General features: G+C 36.5%; 1 protein-coding gene across 2 annotated transcripts in view; it reads left to right on the top strand.

The window, feature by feature from the left end:
- COL4A5 (collagen type IV alpha 5 chain) overlaps window positions 1–27,063 on the top strand; it is a 243,484-nt gene that overhangs the window by 95,991 nt on the left and 120,430 nt on the right. For both annotated transcript variants that reach the window (XM_081793058.1, XM_081793057.1), the window contains exons 2-3: window positions 3,493–3,552; window positions 23,298–23,387. In XM_081793058.1, the coding sequence (XP_081649184.1) occupies window positions 3,493–3,552; window positions 23,298–23,387 (150 nt within the window). The remainder of the gene's footprint in view (window positions 1–3,492; window positions 3,553–23,297; window positions 23,388–27,063) is intronic.

Raw genomic sequence — 27,063 nt, 5'->3', positions numbered from 1 at the left:
TTGATTTTAGTACTTAGCATGGACATTTTCCCTCTAGATATCTTTCTGTCCATTCTTCAAAATTGAAGTTGATTTATTTACCTTCTCTACAGAGCTGTTAGTGAACACTCCACACTCAAGGGAGTCCTCTTTGTTAACTTTGATAGCAATTATTGACTATACCATTCATTTTTACTTGGTAAATCCTACTGAATCACATACTGTAAGATCTGGAAGCTTCCTAAAGAGGTTATATCATCCATCTGTCATTTTACCAAAGAGAAAATTGAGGTCTAGGATATGGGAATGACTTGTTTATAGATTCCTTTTTTTAAATATTCTTTTTTTAGAGTTTCCTAATGATTCAATTGCTGAAGTAAACTCAGAATGTATTTCTTGTATTTTAGAGCTCATTCTGTTACCATTGTCTCCTATGTCATTATTTCATTGTATTTAAATTTTATTTTTATTTATTTAGGCATAGGGTTTTTTGGTTTTTTTTTTTTAACTAGATTGGAAGTTTCTTAAAGACAGCACTCGTGTCTACACATTTTATGGTACAACTCATAGCCCTAAAACTGTGCTTTGTGCTTATTGGGCACCTAATTAGTATTAATGGCTGTTTGTAAAAAATATGTTGCTGCATTAACCGAATGTCAAATTGGGGCTATTTCCATGTGGGCTTCACTGTTATAACTGTATGAAAAGTGGCATCTAGTGGTCGGTGTGTGTATTACAATTGGCTTTAAAAACAACAAAAAAAGCCAGAGTACCAGTGTCATTGTAACGTAGGTGGAATAAATAGAATATAAATTAAATTTTAAAACTGAATTCAAACAAATATCAAATGTTTTAAGTAGCGACCTCTCTAAAGTATAGCTACATTTGAAGTAATAAGTACAAAAAGGTGAAATTACTAATTTTTAAGAAAAATTATATATAAAATTACCTTTGAATTGACATGCACACTTATTCAAAGTTATATTGTTTGTTTACAAATTATATTAGAAGTTGGAGGATATTGTTTGATACTTAGAAGTCAAAAATATTATAAGTAAAATTCATGTAGTATCTTCTCCGTATTAACAAACCCTTTCTGTCTATTGTTTTGCATTATTCTCAGGAGCTTAATTTATGTTTTAAAAAGAAGGATTTCTTAATGAAAGATGAAAATGGAAAGTTATACTATCTTTTAGTTGTAACACCAGAAGACTATGCACCAATATTTACATTTAAAGTGTAGACAGGAGCTCCTGGGTGGCTCAGTCGGTTAAGGATCCGACTTCAGCTCTGGTCATGATCTCTTGGTCCATGGGTTCGAGCCCCGCATCGGGCTGCGTGCTGACAGCTCAGAACCTGGAGCCTGCTTCGGATTCTGTGTCTCCCTCTCTCTATGCTCCTACCCCACTCATTCTCTGTCTCTCTCCATCTCTAAAAAATGAAGAAACGTTAAAAAAATTTAAAAAATAAAGTATAGACATACATTTCAAAGTCAAATGTTAATTATTTTTAAATGTATAGCCATTTTGTACACTATCCTTTATCCTCCATTAATGCTTGTAACTGATTATTGATAATATGCACAATCTAATTCAGTGAATATGACCATTGACAGTTCTCGTCTTGTGAATTGGTATCTTCTAAAATTTGTAAGTTTATATTTTGGAATCTGCAATTCATGTTTGCACAAAAAAGTTATACATCTTAAATTAGCCTCTGTTCCTGACATACTGTAATGTAATTTTTCTGTATGGAATTATCCTTTCCATTAGAGAGCAGTGATGTACGGTCTTTGCATCTCTACCTACACCTAATGTGACATAGTGGCTGGCATATAACAGGTGATCAATAAGTATTTGTTGAATTAGTTTTATATGTTGGAAAGAGCTGTGTCTTATTCGTGTTTATTGCTTAACAAGTTTTCTGGCCTCTAATAATGCTCAATTCATGTTTGATTAGTAAGTCTGTATAAGTCCATTTCACTTGTAACGTAGTTGATGTATGATACTGAAACCTAATATCAACTATGTATGATGAATAATAGCTGCATAACAGCCTTTCGATTAGAAATGTCAGGAGCATCTGTTTCAGGAACAACAACTTGCAGTGTGAGTGAGAGATTACCCCCGACATCAAACCATTGTTGTTTGCTCTTAATCAGGAAAAGGAGTTCCAGCATCTGGCTAGCTTCTAGTTGCAGCTGAGTAGATTAGGAGTTATGACTAGAAGGATGAGGTCAGTAATTGATAAGGATTAGGGAAAGTATTCTGGTAGTGGTTGGAGTAAAGGAACACAGGGAATGTTGGAAAGGACACTTAGGTACTTTTTAAGTCACAGTTTTCCAAGGCTGAGCATTGGTACACATTATTTGGTATTTACATCACATAAAAGTTTCTCTTATTTAATGAAAAGTATACCTTGGGATGAGCACTGGGTGTTGTATGGAAACCAATTTGACAATAAATTTCATATATTGAAAAAATAAATAAATAAAAATAAAAAATATCCCCAAATCAAAAAGTAAATAAATAAATAAAAGAAGAAAAGTATACCACCTTATTGTCCATAAATGGTGAGCTATCTACATAGGTTAAACTAACTACTATTTGTTTTTCTAAGGAGTTCAGCTTTATGTCAGAGTATAGGGTAGATCTGGATGGCAGAAGTCATCTATTATCTTCTTCTCTTATGGGTTCTTATTTTATTTTTTAAGATTTTTATTTTTTTTAACTAATCTCTGCACCCAATGTGGAGCTCAAACTCACAACCTCGAGATCAAGGCTCCACTGACTGCTCCACTGACTGAGCTAGCCAAGTGCCTCTCTTATGGGTCCTTATTTTGGAGGAGGATATTTTTCTGGCTTCAAGACCTCAATTCTTAATATGAGTAAAAGAATTTATTAGTAGTGGCTTTTTAGAGGATCTAGGCTGTGGGAACAACATTTGTGGTAAAACTTGTTGGAGTCATTATAGACTGAACTACTAGCAAGAGAGAATGGGAGCAAAGAAAAAAAAGTTGGTAGAAGATAGCATTACATATTTTATGCTCCATGATTGCTCACGAGTGCAGGGAGTCAAGCAACTTCGGCTGTCAGACATCTTTAGCTAGTCACCAAGGTCATTGCTAATATAGATTGAAAGGTCATTTCTTGAATGTGACGTTAGGAGGAAGAAAAGTTCCTAAGAGCTTGGACAAATGGCAAATAATATTACAGGGAAATTGTTTGAATTGCTTTTTAATTTTTAGTATCTTTTTAAAAGGATATTTTTCACTTTAAAATTATGAAAGTTACATCTGCTCATTATGAAAAGATCAAATGGAAATGTGTACCATAAAAGGTGAAAGCTTCCCCAGAGGCAACCATTGTTTGCAATTTGGTATATATCTGTTCAGATATTTTTCTGGTATTAGTTTTACAAATTTGGATTGTTGAGTTTAGTTGAGGGGTAAGTCAGAGACTGATTTTCAGGTTCATATTTAATAATCTTTTTCCCTCTTTTTCTTCCTTATAGGCTTGCTATGGGTGTTCTCCAGGATCAAAATGTGACTGTAGTGGTGTAAAAGGAGAAAAGGTGAGATTTGAGATGAGCCTTTGAAACTTAGTAAAACCAGTAAAATAGTGTTTTAATATTTTTTTTAAAATCAGGGCTTCTACCTCAGCATCTAAGTAAATAAAAAGAATTCTACCATACTGCTTATTTTAGATAATTATAAGGGATAATTATAAGGATTAGACTATATCTCAGGAGTTAGCAAACATTTTCTGTAAGAGACCATACAGTAAATATTTTAGGTTTTGTGGGCCACATAATATCCCTATCACACAATTTTTAACATTTTTTAAAAAAAGTCCTTTAAGAGTATAAAAAAATGTCTTAGCTCTTGGACTGTACAAAACAGACTTCTTACTGCATTTGGTCTGAGAGCTGTAGTCTGCCAACCTATCTATGATCAATCTTGTTAAAACCACTAACTTAATAGGCAAAAGAAGAGAAAAACACTAAGAAAGAAACTAACATTTATCAGGCTACTCATCTGTGTTGAGTATCATACTAGCCAATTTCATGTATTTTTATCTAGTCCACGTAAGTTAACGATTAGTGAACCTCTATTTTTATCTCACTTTTCCAATAGCAGCACCCCTATTGTATACATACGATAATTACAAAGTAAGTATTGATGGGGCACCTGGGTGTCTCAGTCGATTAAGCATCTGACTTCGGCTCAGGTTATGATCTCAAGGTTCATGAGTTCGAGCCACATGTCGGGTTCTGTGCTGACAGCTCAGAGCCTGGAGCCTGCTTCAGATTCTGTGTCTCCCTCTCTCTCTGCTTCTCCCCTGCTCATGCTCTCTCTTTGTCTCTCAAAAATAAATAAACGTTAAAAATTTTTTTTTAAAAACAAAACAAAAAAAACTAAGTATTGGTGAGGATTAAGTAGCATAAACCTAGCCACTCTGAATCAATGACTGACAGTGAAATTAGAAGATTAAAACATGATAGCGTATTGTGCTAGGAGAAATGGGTTTATACTCTAGTCTTCACTGTCTAGGGCTTAATAAATATTTTTGAATGAATCAGTGAATATTACTAATTATATATGAAAAATTTTAGGATATTATCTCAAGAGCATATTCCATTTAGGGATATAGGATGTCTACTAGCACATTAAAGATGTTTAAAAGTCTTGATATAAAGAAACGTATTTGTTTTGCAATGCTATATTTCCAAGTTCCATTTGACCCACTTCTTTCTAACAGAACACTTATTAATAATAATTGAATTGTGTTATCTAGAACACCTATTTTTAAAATTTTTTTAAATGTTTATTTATTATTTTTTGAGAGCCAGAGAGCGTGACCAGGGGAGGGGCAGAGAGAGAGGGAGACACAGAATCCGAAGCAGGCTCCAGGCTCTGAGCTGTCAGCACAGAGCTCGATGTGGGGCTCAAACTCACAGACTGTGACATTATGACCTGAGCTGAAGTCAGACGCTTAACCGACTAAGCCTCCCAGGCACTCCTAGAACACCTATTTAAGTGACATTAGTTTGAGGGAAGTAGTTTTATTTATTTTTTTATTTTTTAAAAGTGTTTATTTATTTTTGAGAGAGACAGAGTGCGAGCAGTGGAAGGACAGAGAGAGGGAGACACAGAATCCGAAGCAGGCTCCAGGCTCCTAGCTATCAGCACAGAGCCCGATGCAGGGCTCAAACTCATGAGCTGTGAGATCATGACCTGAGCCAAAGTTAGACGCTCAACCGACTGAGCCACCCAGGCACCCCGGGAGTAGTTTTATAGTAAGGGTGCTTTCTGTAGTGATAAAAAGACCAAAAGAGATTCATTTCTGATATTGGCACAGTGATTTTTTTATCAGACTAACTCTTCTTAAAATAAGAAGTAAATACTCTGGACAAAAATAACACCTACTTAATGGTCATATAGTGACCAAAAGTAGGAAAAAGTTAGAGAGGATTCTACTCTTGAAAGAAAGGGAGTACACTGAGCAAGTTTGCACTTAGGTGGCTTTTCTCCTGAGAGCACCCTTCAGTCTGCTTGGCAAAGGATGGCTAGAATCCAGACTAAAAGCCACAGTCTTCTTGGCTTGAGAAGTTGAGGAAAGAGTTGAGGATTCCAGAATGACTGGAAAGTGATAGGAGATATGCTGCAATAGAGGGAGCCACAGAGAACGGAGCCCAAAAATTTCCTTATAAACTCCACCCAAATTCTTGATTGAGTCCTGAACTTTATATGTATAGGGGAGGATTCACACAATCCACCAAAAGGAATAGCTGGAAGGCCGCGATAACTGAACATAGATTTAACTGCTGTCCACTGAAGGGAAAATATAATTTTTAAGTTTTAGTTCACCTGAGTTTACTGTTTTCTAAAGCAAAAGTTCAATACTCTTCCAAGGAAGAAAAAAGAACCTAGGATGTCTACAATATACAATGTCTAATGTGCTATTAAAACTTATAGGCATGAGAAGTAACAGGTAATAGTGATCCATAGTCAAGAAGAAGACTCATGAATGAAAACTAACTCTGAAATGACACATATTAAAATTTGTAGATAAAGATTTAAAGCAGATAGGATAAATATATTTGTTGATTTAAAGGGAAATGTGCTCCTAGGAATGAATAAATAGAGCATCACAAAAGAGCACTGGAAACTAAAAATAATGAAGAAAATCTAGATTTGAAAAGCAAAATATCAGAGAGAACAATTTACCAGATTGGCTTATAACAGCAGAATGATGACAGTGGAATAGAGGGTCAGTGAACTTAGAGATGAATCAGAGGAAAAATGCAACCTGAAGAACAAAGGGAAAGAATAGGGCCTCAGTGACCTCTGGGACAATAAAAATGGTTTAATGTAAATGTAAATGTGGTCCCCTAACAATGGGAGTGATCAAACAGGGGAGAAAAAGGAATAAAAATTAATAGGACAGTGGTAATGGCAAGAATTTTTCACATTTGGTGAGAAATATAATTTTTTTAATATGAAATTTATTGTCAAATTGGTTTCCATACAACACCCAGTGCTCATCCCAACAGGTGCCCTCCTCAATGCCCATCACCCACCCTACCCTCCCTCCCACCCCCCATCAACCCTCAGTTTATTCTCAGTTTTTAAGAGTCTCTTATGGTTTGGCTTTCTCCCTAACTTTTTTTTTTCCTTCCCCTCCCCCATGGTCTTCTGTTAAGTTTCTCAGGATCCACATAAGAGTGAAAACATATGGTATCTGTCTTTCTCTGTATGACTTTATTTCACTTAGCATAACACTTTCCAGCCTCTACTACAAAGCTGTAATCATCAAGACAGCATGGTATTGGCCCAAAAACAGACACATAGACCAATGGAATAGAATAGAGACTCCAGAATTGGACCCACAAAAGTATGGCCAACTAATCTTTGACAAAGCAGGAAAGAATATCCGATGGAAAAAAGACAGTCTTTTTAATAAATGGTGCGGGGAGAACTGGACAGCAACATGCAGAAGAATGAAGAAATATAAATTTATAGATATAAGAAATTCAGCACATCACAAGCAGAATAACAACAAAGAAAACTATACTTAGACACATCATAATGAATCTATTGAAAAATCAGATTAAAAGAAAATATTGAAGGAAGCTAGAGAGAAAAATACACATTACATAAAGAGGCACAATGATATGAATGATGACGGGCTTCTCATCAGAGAGAATGGATACTGTACAACAATGTAAAAACATCACTAGAGAATTTAAAAAATCTGCAAACACAATTGTTATATACAATTAAAATATACATAAAAATAAAGGCAAACTAAGAAACAAAAACTGGACTCTTAAATACAGAGAATGAAGTGGTGGTTGCCAGAGGGGAGAATGAGGGAGGGATGGGTTAAATAGGTGGAAGGGCTTAAGATGTACAAATTTCCACTTATAAAATAAACAAGTCATGTAGATGAAAAGTGCAGCATAGGGAGTATAGTCGACAATATTGCAATAACGTTGTATGGTGACAGGTGGAGACTACACTTAGGGTGAACCTTGAGTAATGCTGAGAATTGTGGGATGGAGTTAAAGCAGGGCTTAGTGGGAAAGAATTTTAAATACCTATGTTAAAAAAGAAGAAAGATTGACAATCAATGATCTAAGTTTTCCACTTAAGAAGCTAGAAAAGGACAAGTAAATCAAATTAAAAAATTTTAATATAATAAACACAGATGTATCAATCATATTACTTTATTTAAAAATTTTTTTAATGTTTATTTATTTTTGAGAAGACAGAGCACGAGTGGGGGAGGGGCAGAGAGAGAAGGAGACACAGAATCTGAAGCAGGCTCCAGGCTCTGAGCTGTCAGCACAGAGTCGGACGCGGGGCTTGAACTCACAAATCGAACCATGAAATCATGACCTGAGCCACAATCGGACACTTAACCAACTGAGCCACCCAGGCACCCCTCAATCATTTTACTTTAATAAGTAGCAAATCATGGCCAGTTCTATTTCACTTCTACCCCATCCCCTTTGCCAAAACACGTATTAGATTATTTTGAAAGGAATCCTAGATTTCATCCATAAGTATCTCATTGTATATCTTTAATATATAAGGAGTTTTAAAACCATAACCAAAAATACCATTATTATACTGGAAGAATTAACATTTCCTTAATATTACCAAATTTATAGTCACTACTAAAATTTCCTTGACGGGGGTGCCTGGCTGCCTCAGTTGGTAGAGGCTGCAACTCTTAATCTTGGGCTTATGAGTTCAAGCCCATGTTTGCTCAATTGAATTTCATCAAAATTAAGAACTTAGTTTTTCTGAAGACATTGTTGAGGGAATGAAAACACAATCTACAGTCTAGGAAAAAATATTTGCAAATCACATATCTCCTAAAAAGCCTTCTATGCAAAATACGTAAAGACATTTCAGAAGTCAATAATAAAACAAGTATCCCAAAATAAAATTAAATTAGAAACAAACCAGCAAAAGATTTTAAGGTACTTCACAAAATAAGATATGTATATGGCAAATAAACACATTAAAAGTTACTCAAAATTGTTAATTAAGGAAATGCATAATAAAACCATAATAAGATACCACCATAAACCTACTAGAATGTCTAAATATTAAAATACATCCATACTAAGTATAGGTGAGGATGTGAAGCAACTGGAACTATTATAGATTGCTTTTTTTTTTCTTTAAATTCAAGTTAGTTAACATACAGTGTTGTCCTGGCTTCAGGATTAGAACCCAGTGATTCATTTCTTACATATGACACCCAGTGCTCAACCCGAAAAGTGCCCTCCATAACGCCCATCACCCATTTAACCCATCCCTCCACCCACCTCCCAATCAGCAACCCTCAGTTTGTTCTCTGTATTTAAGAGTCTTTTATGGTTTGCCCTCCCTTTTGGATTTTATCTTATTTTTTCTTCCTTCCCCTATGTTCATCTGTTGTGTTTCTCAAATTCCACATCTGAGTGAAATCATATGATATTTGTCTTTCTCTGACTGACTTATTTTGCTTAGCATAATACACTCTAGTTCCATCCACGTTGTTGCAAATAGCAAGATTGCTGATGCAAATACAAAATGATGCGAACACAGGAAAAAAGTTTGACAGTTTCTTTAAAAGTAAGCATAAACCTATCAGACGACTGTCCTTTCCTAGGCATTTACTGATGAGAAGTGAAAGCATATGTCCATACAAAACTTGTACATGAGTTCATGGTAGCTTTATTTGTAATAACCAGAAACAGGAAACTCAATTGCTATTAACAGGCATGATGGGGTGACTGGGTGGCTCAGTTGGTTAAGCGTCCGACTTCAGCTCAGGTCATGATCTCATGGTTGGTTGGTTCGAGCCCCATGTCAGGCTCTGTGCTGACAGTTCAGAGCCTGGAGCCTGCTTCAGATTCTGTGTCTCCCTCTCTCTCTGACCCTCCCCCATTCATGCTCTGTCTGTCTCTGTCTCAAAAATAAATAAAACATTAAAAAAATTTAACAGGTGGATGAACCAACAAATTGTCATATTTTCATACAGTGGAATACTACTCAGCAATAAAAAGGAATGAACTATTGACATAAACCACAACATGTCTAAATATCAAAATAATTATGCTGAATGGAAAACTAGACAAAAGAGTACATTCTGTATAATTCCATGTATATAAAATTCTAGAAAATGAAAATTAATTTATAATGACTGAAAAGAAATCAGTCATCACCTGGGGTGGGGGATGAGTAGAGGCATGAGGAAAATATAAAAGAGAACATGGAAAATTTTTTTATATTTATGATGTTCACTTCAATATTTTTTTTTATTTAAAAAAATTTTTTTTAGTTTATTTATTTTGAGAGAGACTGAAAGAAAGAGAGAGGGAGAGAGAGACGGAGACAGAGACAGAGAGAGAGCAAGCAGGGGAGGGGCAGGGAGAGAAAGGGAGAGAGAGAATTCCAAGTAGGCTCTGAGCTGTCAGCACAGAGCCTGATGCGGGGCTCAAACCCCCGAACCCGTGAGATCATGATGTGAGCCGAAATCAAGAGTCAGAAGCTTAACTGACTGAGCCACCCAGGCGCCCCAACTTCAATATTGGTTTTAATTAAAGACTTGCTTTTTTAAGAGCAGTTTTAGGTTCACAGTAAAATTGAAAGAAAGATACAGAGATTTCGCCTATACCTCTGGCTCACACATGCATACATGCATAGTTTCCCTAATGAGAGTGGTACGTTTGTTACAATTGATGAACCTACATTTGATATATCATTACCACCCCAAAGTTCAAGTTTACCTTAGAGTTCATTCTTGGTGTTGTACATTCTGTGGATTTGGGCAAGTGTATAATGACATGTATCCATCATTTTATTATCATATGAATATTTTCACTGCCTTAAAAATCGTTTGTGCTCCACCTATTCAACTTTACCATTCCCACCCCTGGAAACCACTGATCTCTTTACTGTCTCCATAATTGTATTTTCCAGAATATCATATAGTTAGAATCATACAGTGTGCAGCCTTTTCAGATTGGCCTTTTTCACTTAGTAATCTGCATTTAAAGTTCCTCCATGTCTTTTCATAGCCAAATAGTTCATTTCTTTTTAGTGCTAAATGATAGTACATTGTCTGCATGTGGCAGTTTCTTTATCTGTTCATCTGCTGAAGGACATCTTGGTTACTTCCAAGTTTTGGCAATGATGAATAAAATTGCTCTTAAGCATACATGTGCAGTTTTGTGTGTGTGGATGTAAGTTTTAAACTCCTTTGGATAAATACCAAGAAACATCATTGCTAGATCATATGAGTATGTTTAGTTTTGTAAGTCACTGCCAAACTGTCTTGCAAAGTAGCTGTATCATTTTGCCTTCCCACCAGCAATGAATGAGAGTTCCTGTTGCTCCACATCTTTGCCAGCCTTTGGTGTTGTCAGGGTTTTAGATTGTAGCCATTTTATTGGGTGTGTGGTTGTATGTAGGTGTTTTAGTTTGCATTTCCCTGATGCCATATTGTGTGGAGCATCTTTTCATATGCTTATTTTCCATCTGTATATCTTCTTTGATGAGATATCTGTTAAAGTCTTTGGCCCATTTTAAAATCAGGTTTTTTGCTTTCTTATTGTTGACTTGTAAGAGTTGTTTGTATATTTCAGATAATTTTTCTTTATCAGATGTGTCTTTTGCAAATATTTTCTCCCAGTCTGTCTTACCTTCTCATTCTCTTAACACTATCTTTCACAGGGCAGAAGCTTTTAATGTTAATGCAGTTCAGCTTATCAGTTATTTCTTTCATGGATTATGCCTTTTTGTATCTAAAAAGTTATTACCACACCCAAGGTCACCTAGATTTTCTCTCCTGTGTTATCTTTTAGGAGTTTTATAGTTTTCTATTTGATCCGTTTTGAGTTAATTTTTATTAAGTGTGAGGTCTCTGTCTAGATTTTTTTTTTTACATATGGATGTCTAGTTGTTTGAGCAACATTTGTTGAAAAGACAAGGAAATTTTTGTGAGTGATAGATATGTTCATTATTTTGATTGTCACCTATGTGAAAAAAATTTCAAATTGTATACTTTAAATATGTGCAATTTATTGTATATTAATTGTAGCTCAGTAAATCTGCTTTTAAAAAGTAAGATTAATACAGAAATAATAAAATATGTCAATTCTGGCAAAGAAATGTGTCCAAGTACACACTGCTAAAACCAAAACTTGCTAGACTCCTGATGACAACAAGAAATTACCAGCTGACAACCTAAAATTCATGTCATGTAGATTGTAACTGTGTTTATCGTGGTGAACATAGATTAATGTATAGAATTGTCAAATCACTATGTTGTACACCTGAAACTGGTATAACATTGTATGTCAACTATACTTAAATAAAAATTATAAAGTAAAATAAAAATTCATGTCACACTGACACATTATCTTAACAAGGTGTTCCCCTCTACCAGTGGCATCAGTACTTACTGGGAGCTTGTTAGAAATGCAAGTTCCTAGGTTCCATAGCAGACCTACTCAGTGTAACTCTGGGGGTAAGACCAGGCAATCTGTGTTTTAACAAGTTGTCTAAGTGGTTTTGATACAAGCTACAATTTAATCTGACCTACATTATCTCCATTTGGCAGTTGTCAAAGATCTATATTCTTGTTCTCCTAATTATATTACATCAAATATTTCTTTGTACTATATAATTATAAAAACACAATAGTAATTACTCAAAAAGAAGAGAAAATTGCCTATAACTTCATTTTTTTAAGTTAATCATTGTTTTCATTTGTTCATTAACGACATTGCCTTTCCCATGTTTATATAGTTTTTAGATTTTTGCAATATTATAATCCAAAAATAATGTAAACCTTAATGCTCATTATAGCAGTTTTCCCCACTTTTTATTTTTTCTATCCTCATAAAGCCAGTACTTTTCCTGTTAATTTTGTATCTGTCTTGAGAAAGTATTCTTAAAATATGTTTTTCATTCCCATGATCATGTAACTTTCTTATTGTGATTATAAAGTGCCCTTCCTATAAAATTGTAACATTTTAATGGGCACCTCTGACTCACAAAGCACGTTCTCCTTCTAAGTAAATCAGTCTGTTATTCTTTTTAATGCTGTCTTGTGTATATAAAAGTGCTTTATCACAAAAAGTTATCCTTTATATAATTTTTCCTAACCCTAACATTTTTTTTCTGAATTTGGGCAAAAGTATGTGCCATAAGTGTTATATAATCCATTAAGGAAGTTCATTCACTGAATGAATATTTACTATTTGTCCTGTTGGGCACTAAGAATGGGATGATGGACATAGCATGATTAATTAGATGAAGGTGTAATGGAGAGTGGAGTCAAGATTATTACACATTTCTGGTCTAAGTTGTCCTATTTCCTAGAATAGAGAAGAGGGTAGAAAGGTAACGAACTCAATTTTTTATATGAAGTTTGCTCTGGGGAAAATTACACAATTTCTCTTTGCTCTAATTCTTCATCTGTAAAATGGAAATAATAGTAGTATTTACCCCATATTGTCATTGTCATTGGGAGAATCAAATAAGGTAAAACATGGAAAGAGTTAGAATAGTTCGATAGTTTGTTATTATTATTATTGTTGAGTTTTAGGTTCCTCTGTGATATTCAAGTGGAGATATTTAAGACAGTTAGCCCTATGAGCCTAGATTTTAAAAACAGTGTTGATATTTGAGATATCCCAGAGAAAGACAGAGAAGGGTCAAAAAGGGAATCCAGAGTAAAACAGTATTTAAGGGACAGGCAGAGAGAGAAAATAAGAGTAATTTTTTATCCAAATATGGACAGGCAGCATCAACCAGGTTTTTTTTTTTTTTAAAGTTTGACCTTCACAAATAGATACAATTATGCCATTTTCTATGTTCGTGAGTGTTAGCAAATTACAGTAAATTTTAGGTTAGTTTTAAGGATGAAATGATTGCCTTACCACTGGTAGCAAAAGGTAGGCAAACGAGATGTCAACCCTCCCTACCATACGTAGGAATTAGGTAGAAAAACCTCCCTCACCCGTCTCATGGCAGGCTTCTATAGTTTCTACTGCAGGAAACTTTCTACCTTTAAAGGCTGGAGATGGTTGTTACAATTTTTTTTTTTGCCACTGTCCAGTAGGTGCTCTTCTATCTTCCTTGGTATAATATTGCTCAGTCAGCTAGATAGGGCCACAACATCATTTGACTATTATGAGGAGATTTCAGGATATGTAATTTATAGGTATATGGTTTTATTAATACAAACACAATTAAACTTTTTAGCCCTCTCTTTCAATTTCTGGTTTATTCCTCTCTTATCTAAATAGCAGTTTTGCTTCTGAGAAAATTTGCTTTCTTCAAATATTATCCTCAAGTCTTGGCAGAAAGATGCTGTAAATACCAGTGGAGATCCCAAAATGTAGCTATGTTTTCCACTTACGGAAATCTACTTAAACTAGTTTTTTTTTTCCTTCCAGCTTCCTTTTTGAGTTGCACTTGCAGTCAGATTTCTACTACCAGCTCTGCCAGAAATGAGCTATGTAATGATTTGAGACAATCCAGCTCTAAAAGTTTGAACCTTTTATTTACCCTCTTTCTCTGTTTCCTTGAAAATAATTGATGAGTTTGATTAATACTAAATTATTATAATTATATCACTAATTAAAATAACAAAGAGGAGTGCCTAGGTATCAGAGTTGCTTAATCATCCGACTCCTGATTTCAGCTCAGTCATGAGCTCACAGTTGACGAGATTGAACCCCACATTGGGCTCTTAGACCTACCATTATTTGACTGACATTTGCTTTATTGGCTTTGAAGTAATGAGTGGAAACTGGCCAGAAGTAGCTTTTTTTTTCAAAGTACTTATTTTTATTATAAAATGATTCAACATAACAATTATTTAATACAAAATTGTCTAAGCTACCTAGACTAAACTTAGTACTTACCACATACACATTCTCTCTCTCTGTCTCTCTGTCTCTCTCACATACACATATACACGCACACTGGGGGTGTGTAGTAAAATTCTACTGTACCTTAACCTCTAGGGGTATGTGCCTGCAATGGCCCACTAGTCAGTTGCTTTATAGATATGGATGCTTTCTCTTTCTAGGTGCTACCTAGGCTGTCACTGTGGATAGGATCTGGTGTGAAAGGGTTCCCAGAATGAGGTCCAGAGCCTCTGGCCAGAGATTCAGCCTTCAAGCCTTAGAAAAGTAGAGGAACTCCTTGTGACCCTGCTGTTGGGAGCACATGTCATGGAGCTATGAGCCCTCACAGTTCTTAAACTTGATAGTGGTGGATTTGCTTTCTGTTATTGGATCGCCTAGGGTTGTCGGGATTCATACTCTTTCTATAATTGGCTATATGCAAGTCAACTAACCCTTAATGTGTTGATATGATGGTATATTAGTATAGATGGTGACTCTGCAACCCCCAGTTATCTATCTGTGCAGATATGCATATTGGGCAACCTTAGTGTATAGATGCTGATAAGATGTAGTGAATCCTCACTGGTGGGTTGGCAGCCCTCCTGTGTTGGTGTTGATTAAGTGCTGTGCTCAGAATTGGACTTGAGTCACAGTTCAAATAGTAACTCTGAGTAGAGGAATTACTGATGGGTTTTTCTTTTTTTCTTTTAATTTTTGGGTAGCATTTTATTATGATATAATTTAAGGTTACAAAATAATTGCAAAAGTAATACAAGGAACTCTTCTACATCCTTTACCACTTTTGCTCTGTCAAAGACACTTAATATTTAAATTTTGAAATAACCTAGTGCAATTATTGAAATCAGGAAATTAACATTGATATAATGCTACTATCTAATCCACAGTCCATATCTGAATTTTGTCAGTTTTCCCTTTGATTGTTCAAAGTATGTGTATGCACGTGTGTGTGTGTGTGTGTGTGTGTGTGTGTGTGTGTGTGTGTATTTTACCCCTCATAGTCTAGGGTCATACATTTATCTGCCACATCTCATTAGTCTCCTTTAATCTAGAACAGTCCCTCAGGTATTCTTTGTCATTTTTGAAGAATATAAGCCAGTTAATTTTAGAATGCCCTCTTTTTTTTTTTTTAGTGATTCCTCATTATACGTATGTACGTACGTATGTATGTATTTCCCCTTTTTAAATTTAAATCCTAGTTAACATATAGTACAATATTGATTTTATGAGAATTCAGTGATTCATCACTTACATACTTGTGCTCATCACAAGTGCCCTCCTTAGTACCTACCACCCATCTATCTCCTACCCACCTCCCTTCATCAACCATCAGTTTGTTCTCTATCATTAAGAGGCTCTTGTGGTTTGTTTCCCTTTCTTCTCTCCCCCACCCCGCCCACTTCCTATATGTTTATCTGTTTTGTTTCTTAAATTCCACATATGAGTGAAATCATATGGCATTTATCTTCCTCTGATTGACTTATTTCTCTTAGCATAATACATTCTAGCTCCATCCAGGTCGTTGCAAATGGCAAGATTTCATTCTTTTTGATGGCTGAGCAATATTCCATCGTATATATGTACTACCTCTTCTTTATCCATTCATCAGTCAATGGACATTTGGGCTCTCTCCATAGTTTGGCTATTGTTGATAATTCTGCTATAAACATTGGGGTGCATGTACCCCTTCGAATCTGTGTTTGTATTCTTTGGGTAAATATCTAATAGTGCAATTGCTGCATCATAGGGTAGTTCTATTTTTAGTTTCTTGAGGAACCTCCAAGAGTGGTCTCCAGACCACTATTGGTCTCCAGAGTGGCTGCAATAGTTTGATTTCCCACCAACACTACAAGAGGATTCCCCTTTCTCTGCATCCTCGCCAACACCTGTTGTATCTTGTGTTGTTGATTTTAGCCATTCTGACAGGTGTGAGGTGGTATCTTATCGTGGTTTTGACTTACATTTCCCTGACAATGAGTGATGTTGAGCATCTTCTCATGTGTTTGTTAGCCATTTGGATGTCTTCTTTGAAAAAGTGTCTATTCATGTCTTGTGCCCGTTTCTTGACTGGGTTATTTGTTTTTTGGGTATTGAATTTGTTAAGTTCTTTATAGATTTTGGATACTAACCCTTTATCAGATATGTCACTTGCAAATATCTTCTCCCACTTCATAGGCTGCCTTTCAGTTTTGTTGATCGTTTCTTTCACTGTGCAGAAGCTTTTTATCTTGATGAAGTCCCAATAGTTCATGTTTGCTTTTGTTTCCCTTGCCTTTGGTGACATGTCTAGTAAAAAGTTGGTCCAGCGTAGGTCAAAGAGGTTGCTGCCTGTGTTCTCCTCTAGGATTTTTATAGTTTCCTGCCTGACTTTTAGGTCTTTCATCCATTTGAATTTGTTTTGTGTATGGAGAAAGAAAGTGGTCTAGTTTCATTCTTTTGCATGTAGCTGTCCAGTTTTCCCAACACCATTTGTTGAAAAGACAGTCCTTTTTCCACTGGATATTCTTTCCTGCTTTGTAGAAGATTAGTTGACCATATAGTTGTGGGTCCACTTCTGAGTTTTCTGTTTTGTTCCATTGATCTATGTGTCTGTTTTTGTGCCAGTACCATACTGTCTTGATGACTACAGCTTTGTAATATAGCTTGAAATCTGGAATCGTGGGGCCCCTGGGTGGCTCAGTCGGTTAAGCATCTGACTTTGGCTCAGGTCATGATCTCGCGGTCCGTGAGTTCGAGCCCCGCGTTGGGCTCTGTGCTGACAGCTCAGAGCCTGGAGCCTGCCTCAGATTCTGTGTTTCCCTCTCTCTCTGACCCTCCCCCATTCATGCTCTGTCTCTCTCTGTCTCAAAAATAAATAAACGTTAAAAAAAATTAAAAAAAAAAAAAAGAAATCTGGAATCGTAATGCCTCCAGTTTTGTTTTTCTTTTTCAGGATTGCTTTGGACATTTGGGGTCTTTTGTGATTCCATACAAATTTTAGGATTGTTTGTTATAGTTCTGTGAAAAATGCTGGTGGTATTTTGGTAGGGATTGCATTAAATGTGTAGATTGCTTTGAATATTAGAAACATTTTAGTAATATTTGTTCTTCCAATCCATGAGCATGTAATGCTTTTCCATTTTTTTGTGTCCTCTTCAATATCTTTCATAAGTCTTCTATAGTTTTCAGAGTACAGACCTTTTACCTCTTTAATTAGGTTTATTCCTATGAATCTTATTGTTCTTGGTGCAATTATAAATGGGACTGATTCCTTGATTTTTTTTTCTGCTGCTTCATTATTGGTGTATAGGAATGCAATAGATTTCTGCACGTTGATTTTATATCCTGCAACTTAGTTCTAGCAATTTTTTTGTTGGAGTCATTTGGGGTTTCTACATAGAATCTCATATCATCTCCAAATAGTGAAAGTTTGATTTTTTCCTTATTGATTTGGATGTCTTTTATTTCTTTTTGTTGTCTAATTGCTGAGGCAAAAGCTTCCAGTACTATGTTAAATAGTACTGATGCCAGTGGACATCCTTGTCTTGTTACTGACCATAGGGGAAAGGCTCTCAGTTTTTCCCCATTGAGGATGATGTTAGCTGTGGGTGTATTGTATGTGGACTTTTTGATGTTGAGGTATGTTCCAGCTATCCCTACTTTGTTGAAAATTTTTATCAAGAATGGATAAATGCTGTATTTTGTCAAATGCTTTTTCTGCATTTATTGATAGGATCATATGGTTCTTATCCTTTCTTTTATTAATGTGGTGTATCACTTTGATTGATTTGCAAATATTGAACCAGCCCCACAGCCCAGGAATAAATCCCACTTGATCATGGAGAATAATTATTTTAATGTACTGTTAAATACTGTTGAATCTTGTTGAGAAGTTTTGCATCCGTGTTCATCAGGGATATTGGCCTGGATATTATTTTTACTCGGGTCTTTGGTTTTGGAATCAAGGTAATGCCTGCTTCATAGAATGAGTTTGGGAGTTTTCCTTCCATTTCTATTTTTTGGAACAGTTTGAGAAGAATAGGTGTTAACTCTTCTTTAAATGTCTGATAGAATTCCACTGGGAAGCCATCTAGCCCAGGACTCTTGTTTGTTGGGTGATTTTCAATTACTGATTCAATTTTTTTGTTTTTTGTGGGTCTGTTCAAAATTTCTATTTCTTTCTGTTTGAGTTTGGGTAGTATGCAATTTTGTAGAATTTGTCCATTTCTTCCAGATTTCCCAGTTTGCTGGCATATAATTTTTCACGGTATTCTGTTGTAATTGTATTTCTGTGGTGTTGGTTGTGATCTCTCTTCTTTCATATGTGATTTTATGTATTTGGGTCCTTTCTTTCCTTTTTGTTAAGTCTGGCTAGGGGTTTATCAATTTCGTTAATTCTTTCAAAGAACCAGGTCTTAGTTTTGTTGATCTGTTCTACTCTTTGTTTTTTGTTTATTTGTTTTTATATCATTTATTTCTGCTTTAATCTTTATTATTTCCATTCTTCTGCTGGCTTCAGGCTTTATTTGCTGTTCCTTTTGTAGCTCCTTTAGGTGTAAGGTAAGGTTGTGTATTTGGGACCTTTTTTGTTTCCTGAGCTAGGTCTGAATTTCAATATACTTCCCTCTTAGGAGTGCCTTTGCTGCATCCCAAAGGTTTTGGACTGTCATGTTTTCATTTCCATTTGCTTCCATGTATTTTTTTATTTCTTCTTTAATTTCCTGGTTAACCCATTCATTCTTTAGTAGGATATTCCTTAACCTCCATGTATTTGAAAGCTTTCCAATTTTTTTCTTTTTCTTTTATTTTTAAAGTTTATTTATTTATTTTGAGAGCAAGAGAGAGAGAGAGAGAGTGGAGAAAGAAGGGGCAGAGAGAGAGGGAAAGAGAGAGAATCTCAAGCAAGCTCCATGCTGTCAACACAAAGCCCGATGTGGGGCTTTCACTCATAAACCATGAAATCATGACCTAAGCCAAAATCAAGAGTTGGACGCTTAAGCAACAGCCTCCCAGGCACCCATTTCCAAATTTGGTCTTATGGTTGACTTCAAGTTTCATAGCGTCGTGATCTGAAAATATGCATGGTGTGATCTTGATCTTTCTGTACTTGTTGGGGGCTGATTTGTGACCCAGTATGTGATCTATTCTGGAGAATGTTCCATGTGCACTCAAAAAGAATGTGTATTCTTCCGTTTTAGGATGAAATGCTCTGAATATATCTGCTAAGTCCATCTGGTCCAGTGTGTCATTCAAAGCCATTATTTCATGGTTTATTTTCTGCTTAGGTGATCTTTCCATTGTTGTAAGAGGGATGTTAAAGTCCCTTATTATTATTGTATTATTATCAGTGAGTTTCCTTTCGTTATTGATTGATTTATATGTTTGGCTGCTTTCAAGTTGGAGGCGTAATATTTACAATTGTTAGATCTTCTTGATGGATAGACCCCTTAATTATGGTACAATTCCCTTCTTCATCTCTTGTTACAGTCTTTGTTTTAAAATCTAGTTTGTCTGATATAAGTATGGCTACTCTGGGTTTATTTTGGCAGCCATTAGCATGATAGATGGTTCTCTATCTCACTTTCGACATGCAGGTGTGTTTAGGTCTAAAATAGGTCTTTTGTAGGCAGCATATAGATGGATCTTGTTTTTTTTTTTTTTTCCTCCATTCTGATACCCTATGTCTTTTGATTGGAGCATTTAGTCCATTTACATTCAGAGTGATTATTTAAAGGTATGAATTTAGTGCCATTATATTACCTGTAGATTTGGGTTTCTGGTGATGCTTTCTGGTTCTTTCTAGCCTTTGTTGCTTTTCATCTTTTTTTTACCCCCCCCCCCCTTAATATTTCATGTAGGGTTGGTTTAGTGGTCACAAACTCCTTTAGTTTTTGTTTGGGAAACTCTTGATCTCTCCTTCTATTTTGAATGACAACCTTGTTGGAGAGTATTCTTGGCTGCATATTTTTTCCATTCAACATATTGAATATATCTTGTCTCCTTTCTCACTTGCCAAGTTTCTTTGGACAGATCTGCTGTGAACCTGATCTGTCTTCCCTTATAAGTTTAAGGACTTTCTTTCCACTTTCTGCTTTCAGGATTCTTCCCTTGTCTGTGTATTTTGTGAATTTGACTATGATATGTCTGGGTAATGTCCAGCTTTTGTTGAATTTAATGGGAGTTCTCTGTGCTTCTTGGATTTTGATGTCTGTGTCCTCCCCCAGATTAGGGAAGTTTTCAGCTGTAATTTGCTCACATAAACCTCTGCCTCTCCTTCTCCCTCTTCATCTTCTGGGACTCCTATGATATTAATGTTTTTATGTCTTAATAAAATCACTGAATTCCAAGTCTGCCTTCATGACCCCTGACATTTGTTTCCCTCTTTTCAGCTTTATTATATTTCATAATTTTGTCTTCTATATCGCTAATTCGCTCCTCTGCCTCATCCATCCTCGTTTTTATGGCCTCCATATGGGTTTGCATTTTGGTTATAGCATTTTTAATTTTGGCCTGACTAGATTTCAGTTCTTTTATCTTTGCAGAAAGGGATTCTCTTGTGTCTTCTATGCTTTTTTCAAGCCCAGCTAGTATCCTTATAATTGTTGTTTTAAATTCTGGTTCAGACATCTTACTTATATCTGCATTGACTAAATCCCTGGCTGTCATTTCTTCCTGTTCTTTCTTTTGAGGTGAATTCCTCTATCTTGTCACTTTTAAGGAAGAAAAACACAATAAAAATAATAATGAAATGAAATAAAAATTTAAAAATAAAAAAAATCAGATAAAGAAAGTTAGATGCTAAGCATGTTTTGCTCTGCTTTGATCTGTTTAAGAGAAGCTTGGTAGAAAAAAGAGAAGAGAGAAAAAAGATTTAAAATTTTAAAAGTAAAAAAAATAAAATAAATTAAAGATCAAATAAAATAAAAAATGTTGCTTGTTCTGTATCCAAAAACAAAAGAAAAGAAAAACAACAACAACAACAAAAAAAAACAGAAGCAACAACAAAACAAATGAACAAGCAAACAAAAAAACCCACATGAAGGTAGATCCAGTTTCCCCTAGAGTCGAAACTTTGCAGCAGTCTATGGTCAGTAGAGTAAGTCCTTGGAAAGGATTTGTGCTGGTCTTATGGGGGGGAGGGACCTGCTGTTCTGATTCTCAGGCCCACTTGCCCTAGTGGAGATGTGCCTGTAGTGTGCAGGTGGTCAGGGCTTTGGTATGTTGTCTCTGTTCTCCACTTGGTGGCGCTGTTTAGCTCACTGAGGTCGATCAGTGTTGGTGGGCTAATGGTGAAAATTGTTTCACCCCTCTCTCAAGTCTCCGGAATGGGAATTTCGTGCCCTTGTAGGCACACTATCAGTCACCCCTGACAGCTCCTGTGTCCCTGGCTTCCATCAGCTCCCCACCTCCCTCTTATCTGTGTCCAAGCTGTCTGCCTACCAGGCGGTGCCCCTCTCCAGAGTTTTATCTCAGGTGTGGCTGTGTTTCAAAATCCCACACCTCACAGATCCCCGCTGTTCCAACCCACGGTCTCTGCACACTGTGGCCAGTGCACACTGTGGCCAGCTTGTCCCAGAAATGGTCGTGCTACCACACAGTGGCAGCAGCTCAGAATTTATGATAAATTGCAACACACAACCGGCTCCAGGGTTTGCTGCCCTCAGCTGGCGTCTTTGTTCCTATAGAGGTGAACATGGCATGGCAGCTTGATGACATGCCCGCTGGGTCTTTTGCCAGAGGAGAGGCCGTATCACCTCTATCAAATGCAGTCCAAGCAGGTGAACCGCTTCTCTCTGTGTCACCCAGGGGATCCTCAGACCAAGCTGTCCGCTGCCGGTGCTCTGCCCTCCTTCCTCGCTAGAGCACCACTAGGGGCTGGGCTCTGAAACTTCAGACTTTTTGCTCCACTGTTTACAAAAAACTGGCAGTATTGAAACCCTCTCCCTTTTCCCCTGTCAATGGTTTTAGGGAACTGTTTTCTTATGCGGTCTCCTGTGTGTGTCTTCACTCTTTCTCTCTAGCTGCTTTCAGGGGCAGTGCTTTCTTGTGCAAACCTGATGCCCTGCTCAATCTCCCCCTCTCTCTTTCTCCTTTCCGTGAAAACGGCTCCCTCCTCTGTGGCACCGGCCTCTTCTCTCCCCCAATTCACCTCTCCGCACCATGTACCTGCTGCATTCTCTCCCTCAAATTATGGATTGTTCTGCTAATCCCCAGATCGATTTCCTAGGTGTTCAAAATGGTTTGATGTTGCTCTAGGTATGTTCCAGGGACGAGACAAGCCCAGGGTCCCCTTACTACTCTGCCATCTTAACTCTTCCTCCTGGTTTTTTTTTTCTTTTATGTTTTTTTGTGCTTCTACAATAACCATGCATTCCTTTTTGTATTAATCTTACAATAAGAAAAATATAAACTTTTTGGTGTTCTAGAGCCCTTTTCTGACTAATTTATCTCCAGTCAGTAATGAATTTCCCTTCTGGGTAATTCTGCAACTCTTCCACTTTGCAACAAATCTGAAAACTTCTCAGATGGTTTCGTTTTGCACTTCTTTATCCCTGCACCATATTTATTTTATGTAACCCCTACAGACCTGGTTTCCTGGATTTACTGCCATCTTCTGTGGTAAACTCTTGATGTCAGTATGTTTAAACCTCGTTTCATCTCTGATATGCTTTTTACCTTTACAGGAAAGCAATTGATTGCATTACCATATATGACAAATTCAGAATGGTTTGTGGTTTTCCACTCACATCTTACAGGTTTTCTCCTGTTTGTGGGTACTGTGAATTTAGTATCATTAAATTAAGTTAGTTTTCTCTAGATAATTTTTTGATCTTTTTGAATCTCAACCATGCGTTCGCTTGAAAATTCACTCACATTTCATTCTTGTTCAATTGCAGGGGGAGAGAGGGTTTCCAGGTTTGGAAGGCCATCCAGGTTTGCCTGGATTTCCAGGTCCAGAAGGGCCTCCAGGGCCTCGGGGACAAAAGGTATGTACCAGGTTGCCATCCAGTAATACTAGAGGCATTAAGTCATCTTAAATGTGGGACTAGGTATCAAGTCAACTAAAAATATATCTAAATAAAATAATAGGATAGCTGAGAGTCTATATTCTGTTGTTGGTTTAAAAAACTGAATATTACTGTCATATTCAAATGGTTTTGGAAGATGTTGCTAATTGTATGTAGTTATTGATATCCTTAACAAAAACTGAATTTTGTCAGGAGCTCAGCTGAGCTGGAGAGAGCTAAACTGCCAGGTGTCAGAGTAGCTGATTAAGGCAACAAGCCAAAATGAAAGGAATAGTCAAACCTTTTACTGTGACAGTGTAATAAACAAAATGTTTAACTAGAAAAAGCACCAACTTTCCCACTGTCCTATTTTTCCCCATGGAACTGTACCAGTAAGGATCTTGCCTTGGATGGCCAAGAGGAAGTTGAGGGCTGTGTTGAGGCTAGTCTGTTCTGCTTCCAAAACTGAAGTAGTGTCATTGATGAGTTAAATAATGGTCAAAGAGAGGTTGTACATAACTTGCTGTAATTGAATGACCCTGAGTGGGAAAAGTTGCCTGGAGCATACGCATGAATAGAATCAATACCACCACGTGACAGTTCTCCTCAGTAACCAGAACACCTGGTTTTGGAATTCCCCTCTTACTCTGTTTAGTTTGATATGCTCAATAGGAGAGACTGTCTTGAATATTTGGTAGTCTGTTATCAATGCCCTGTAGGTACGTGTTACATTGGTAGGAATGTTGAAGGCCAGGCTTTTACCAAATAATAATACCCCAAGGGAGACACACACAGTGCTGGTAGTATAAAAGCCATTGATTGCCGTGGGGATCAGCCAGCCCAAAGTTCCTTCTGGTGGGTAGGGTACTTAAGTGGAATTGGAAAATTTGTGTCAGGTGGGCACAGGTATAGGGGAGGAGGAAACCACCACTATAGAGGTCAAAATAGCCCTAGTGGCAGATCTCATTTCCCTTTTCCCAGATGCTTCAGTTAATCCCATCTCAGACAGAAGAAATTTGACACGTGAGGAGGCATTTTGTTTCTGTAGTGTCAGAGTCCAACTGTGGCAACACATCAGGTCCACTGTGATACGGTTGGGGTATCTGAGGTACTAAAATGTTTCATGTTTAGAGACATGTCTATTTGTTGTATTCAGTGGCACAGCAGTAGGGTGTTTACCTATAGGGTTGGACAGTGGGTGACATATTCAGCAGTTTGTCAAATTCAGAGTCGTGGCAACTACCTGGGATAGGTATATCAGTGACTTTGGTGAGGTAGATGTCACATAGGCTGTTCTGTGGGAGAGAAAGATGAGAGGATAGGTTCATACACCCTTTCTTTCCTATGTGCAGGCTCATGGATCCAAAGGTACTGTTTTCCTATCAGTTGGGAAGACTTTTCCCCGTTGACTGCTGCGTAGGCAATCTCTCCTATACCATAAGCAAGGATATCACCCCATGTGCATGTTATGATAGGGAATCAAAGAGATAATAGTGAATGCTAAGATTGGGAGAAGTTTCTGGGTTTTCTAAAAATAGTTCTTTTGGTTGATTGCCCTTTACCATCTATATTAGGTAGACTGGTGAACTGACCATGAAAGGGGCCAGTTCTGTTTTTTGCCTGGAAATGAAAAGTAGTTTAAAAACCTTTTTTTCCCCCTAATTTTATTTCATGTAATAGTGGTACATTATGTCATTAGAGTATTAAGGATATCAAATGGATACTCATCAAGTAGTCTTTCCAATAAAGGAGGAAATTAATTTAAATACATAAATACTCATAAACACTTAACTGTATCAGAGCATAGATTGTGGGGGTGTGCTTGGGCATGATCTCTGAGGAAGTGACAGTATATCAAGGTAGTCTTGTTAGATTCAAGAGCAGAAGGGACCTGCACTAAATTTTCTGAGTAGAACTTTACACTAAGGAAAAAGCAAGACTCTAAATGACTGCCTAGAAGTTAAGTAGATGGGGCACTTAACAGAATTTCTTATGTCTAATGAAGTGCAAAAACAGCAGATTATTTCTTGTGCACCCAGAAGTGGCACAGAAGTAGCAGCTGGATCTGAAAGAGTCAAGTGGATGGAACTGAGCACTAACTCAGCAGTAATCCATGCGTCCTACTGGCGTGGGACATCTCAATGAATTCTAGCTTGGACTGGACTAACTCACCCCTCAACATCTCGGAACTCCTTAAGCTCTCCATAATTTAGACACAGCCTTATAAAAATGAGATGGGGATTTCAAGCAACTGAGATTAAATTTCAGTCATGTTAGTGAAGTGTTCAGTCATGTTAGCTTCGAAATAGAAATTACTTTGAACCATAATAAAATAAAGATACATTTCTTGCACCTGAGTTTACCCAGGTGAATTATGGGCTGAATTTCTTGTGCACCATACTTGCTGAAAGGTGGCACTTTTAATAAAGATTTGCAGCAGATTAAAAAAAGTTAACTACCTTAGAATCCCTTTGAAATAATATAGCATTAACTAGAACTATTGTACAATAGTATGACAGCTTTTAATGGTGTGATTGTATGCATTTTAGATTTAGAAATTAGTCCAGTCTTTTGCTGTGGTTCCATTTCAGTATCTGTACAATGAAAAGGTTGGACTGCTTTCTAAACTTTTGGGATTCTAAATTTGAAGAGCCTTGTACCTCTATTTCCAGTCTGATTTCGTGCTTCCCAATGTAGCTGAATTTATACTTCATAATTTTTATGTGATTGGGTGTTCTAGTACATGCATATATGTTGACATATATGCTCAGTCAAAAATTTGGTAGGATTGTTTTTTAATATGTATATTCTTTTTTAAATTTTTTAACGTTTATTAATTTTTGAGAGAAAGAGAGACAGCCCAAGTGGAAGAGGGGCAGAGAAAGAGGGAGACACAGAATCTGAAGCAGGCTTCAGGCTCTGAGCTGTCAGCACAGAGCCTGACGTGGGTGTTGAACCCACAAACTGTGAGATCATGACCTGAGCCAAAGTCAGACACTTAACCAAATGAGCCACCAAGGCTTCCCAATATATATTCTTATATATGAAAGTAAAGATATATAAAACAAATACATGTATAGATTGTATATATAAAAATTTACAAAGGATTTCTTTATTCTTAAAAATAAAATTAAATTAATTTTTGATAATATATTCATTTACACAAAATAATAAACATAGGAAAGTATATTGTGAAAAAGATTTCCTTTCCACCTGTATCCATTAGCACTGAATTCTACATATCCCTAACAGATACTAATTTCTAGTACTTTCTTGTGAATATGCTCAATAATTTTTATGGATATGCGCACAGATACAAATATATACATGCACATACATGCTTATATACACACAGACGCACTTTTACCTACGTTTGTTTATAAAGTGGTAACATATTCAACATGTTTGGCCTTTGTTTTTCACTTAATATATATTGTAGACATCTCATGTCAGTACACACAGAACTTCCTCATTATCTTTTATAACTTGATTGTATTCCACTGCATGTATAAACCATAATTTATTAAGCCAGTCCCCTATTGATGATTAGTTAAATAATTTTCAGTTTTTTGCCACTACAAACAGTGCTGCTAAGATGTATAATTTTAATAGACTTCCTTTCCCCAATAGGGGATTATCTCTGTAAGATTACCAT

Source organism: Panthera onca, chromosome X (genome assembly GCF_046562875.1).
Source record: "Panthera onca isolate mPanOnc1 chromosome X, mPanOnc1 haplotype 2, whole genome shotgun sequence".
NCBI lineage: Eukaryota > Metazoa > Chordata > Mammalia > Carnivora > Felidae > Panthera > Panthera onca.
Note: the sequence above shows the minus strand (reverse complement) of the source record. Positions and strands in the feature narration are given on the sequence as shown.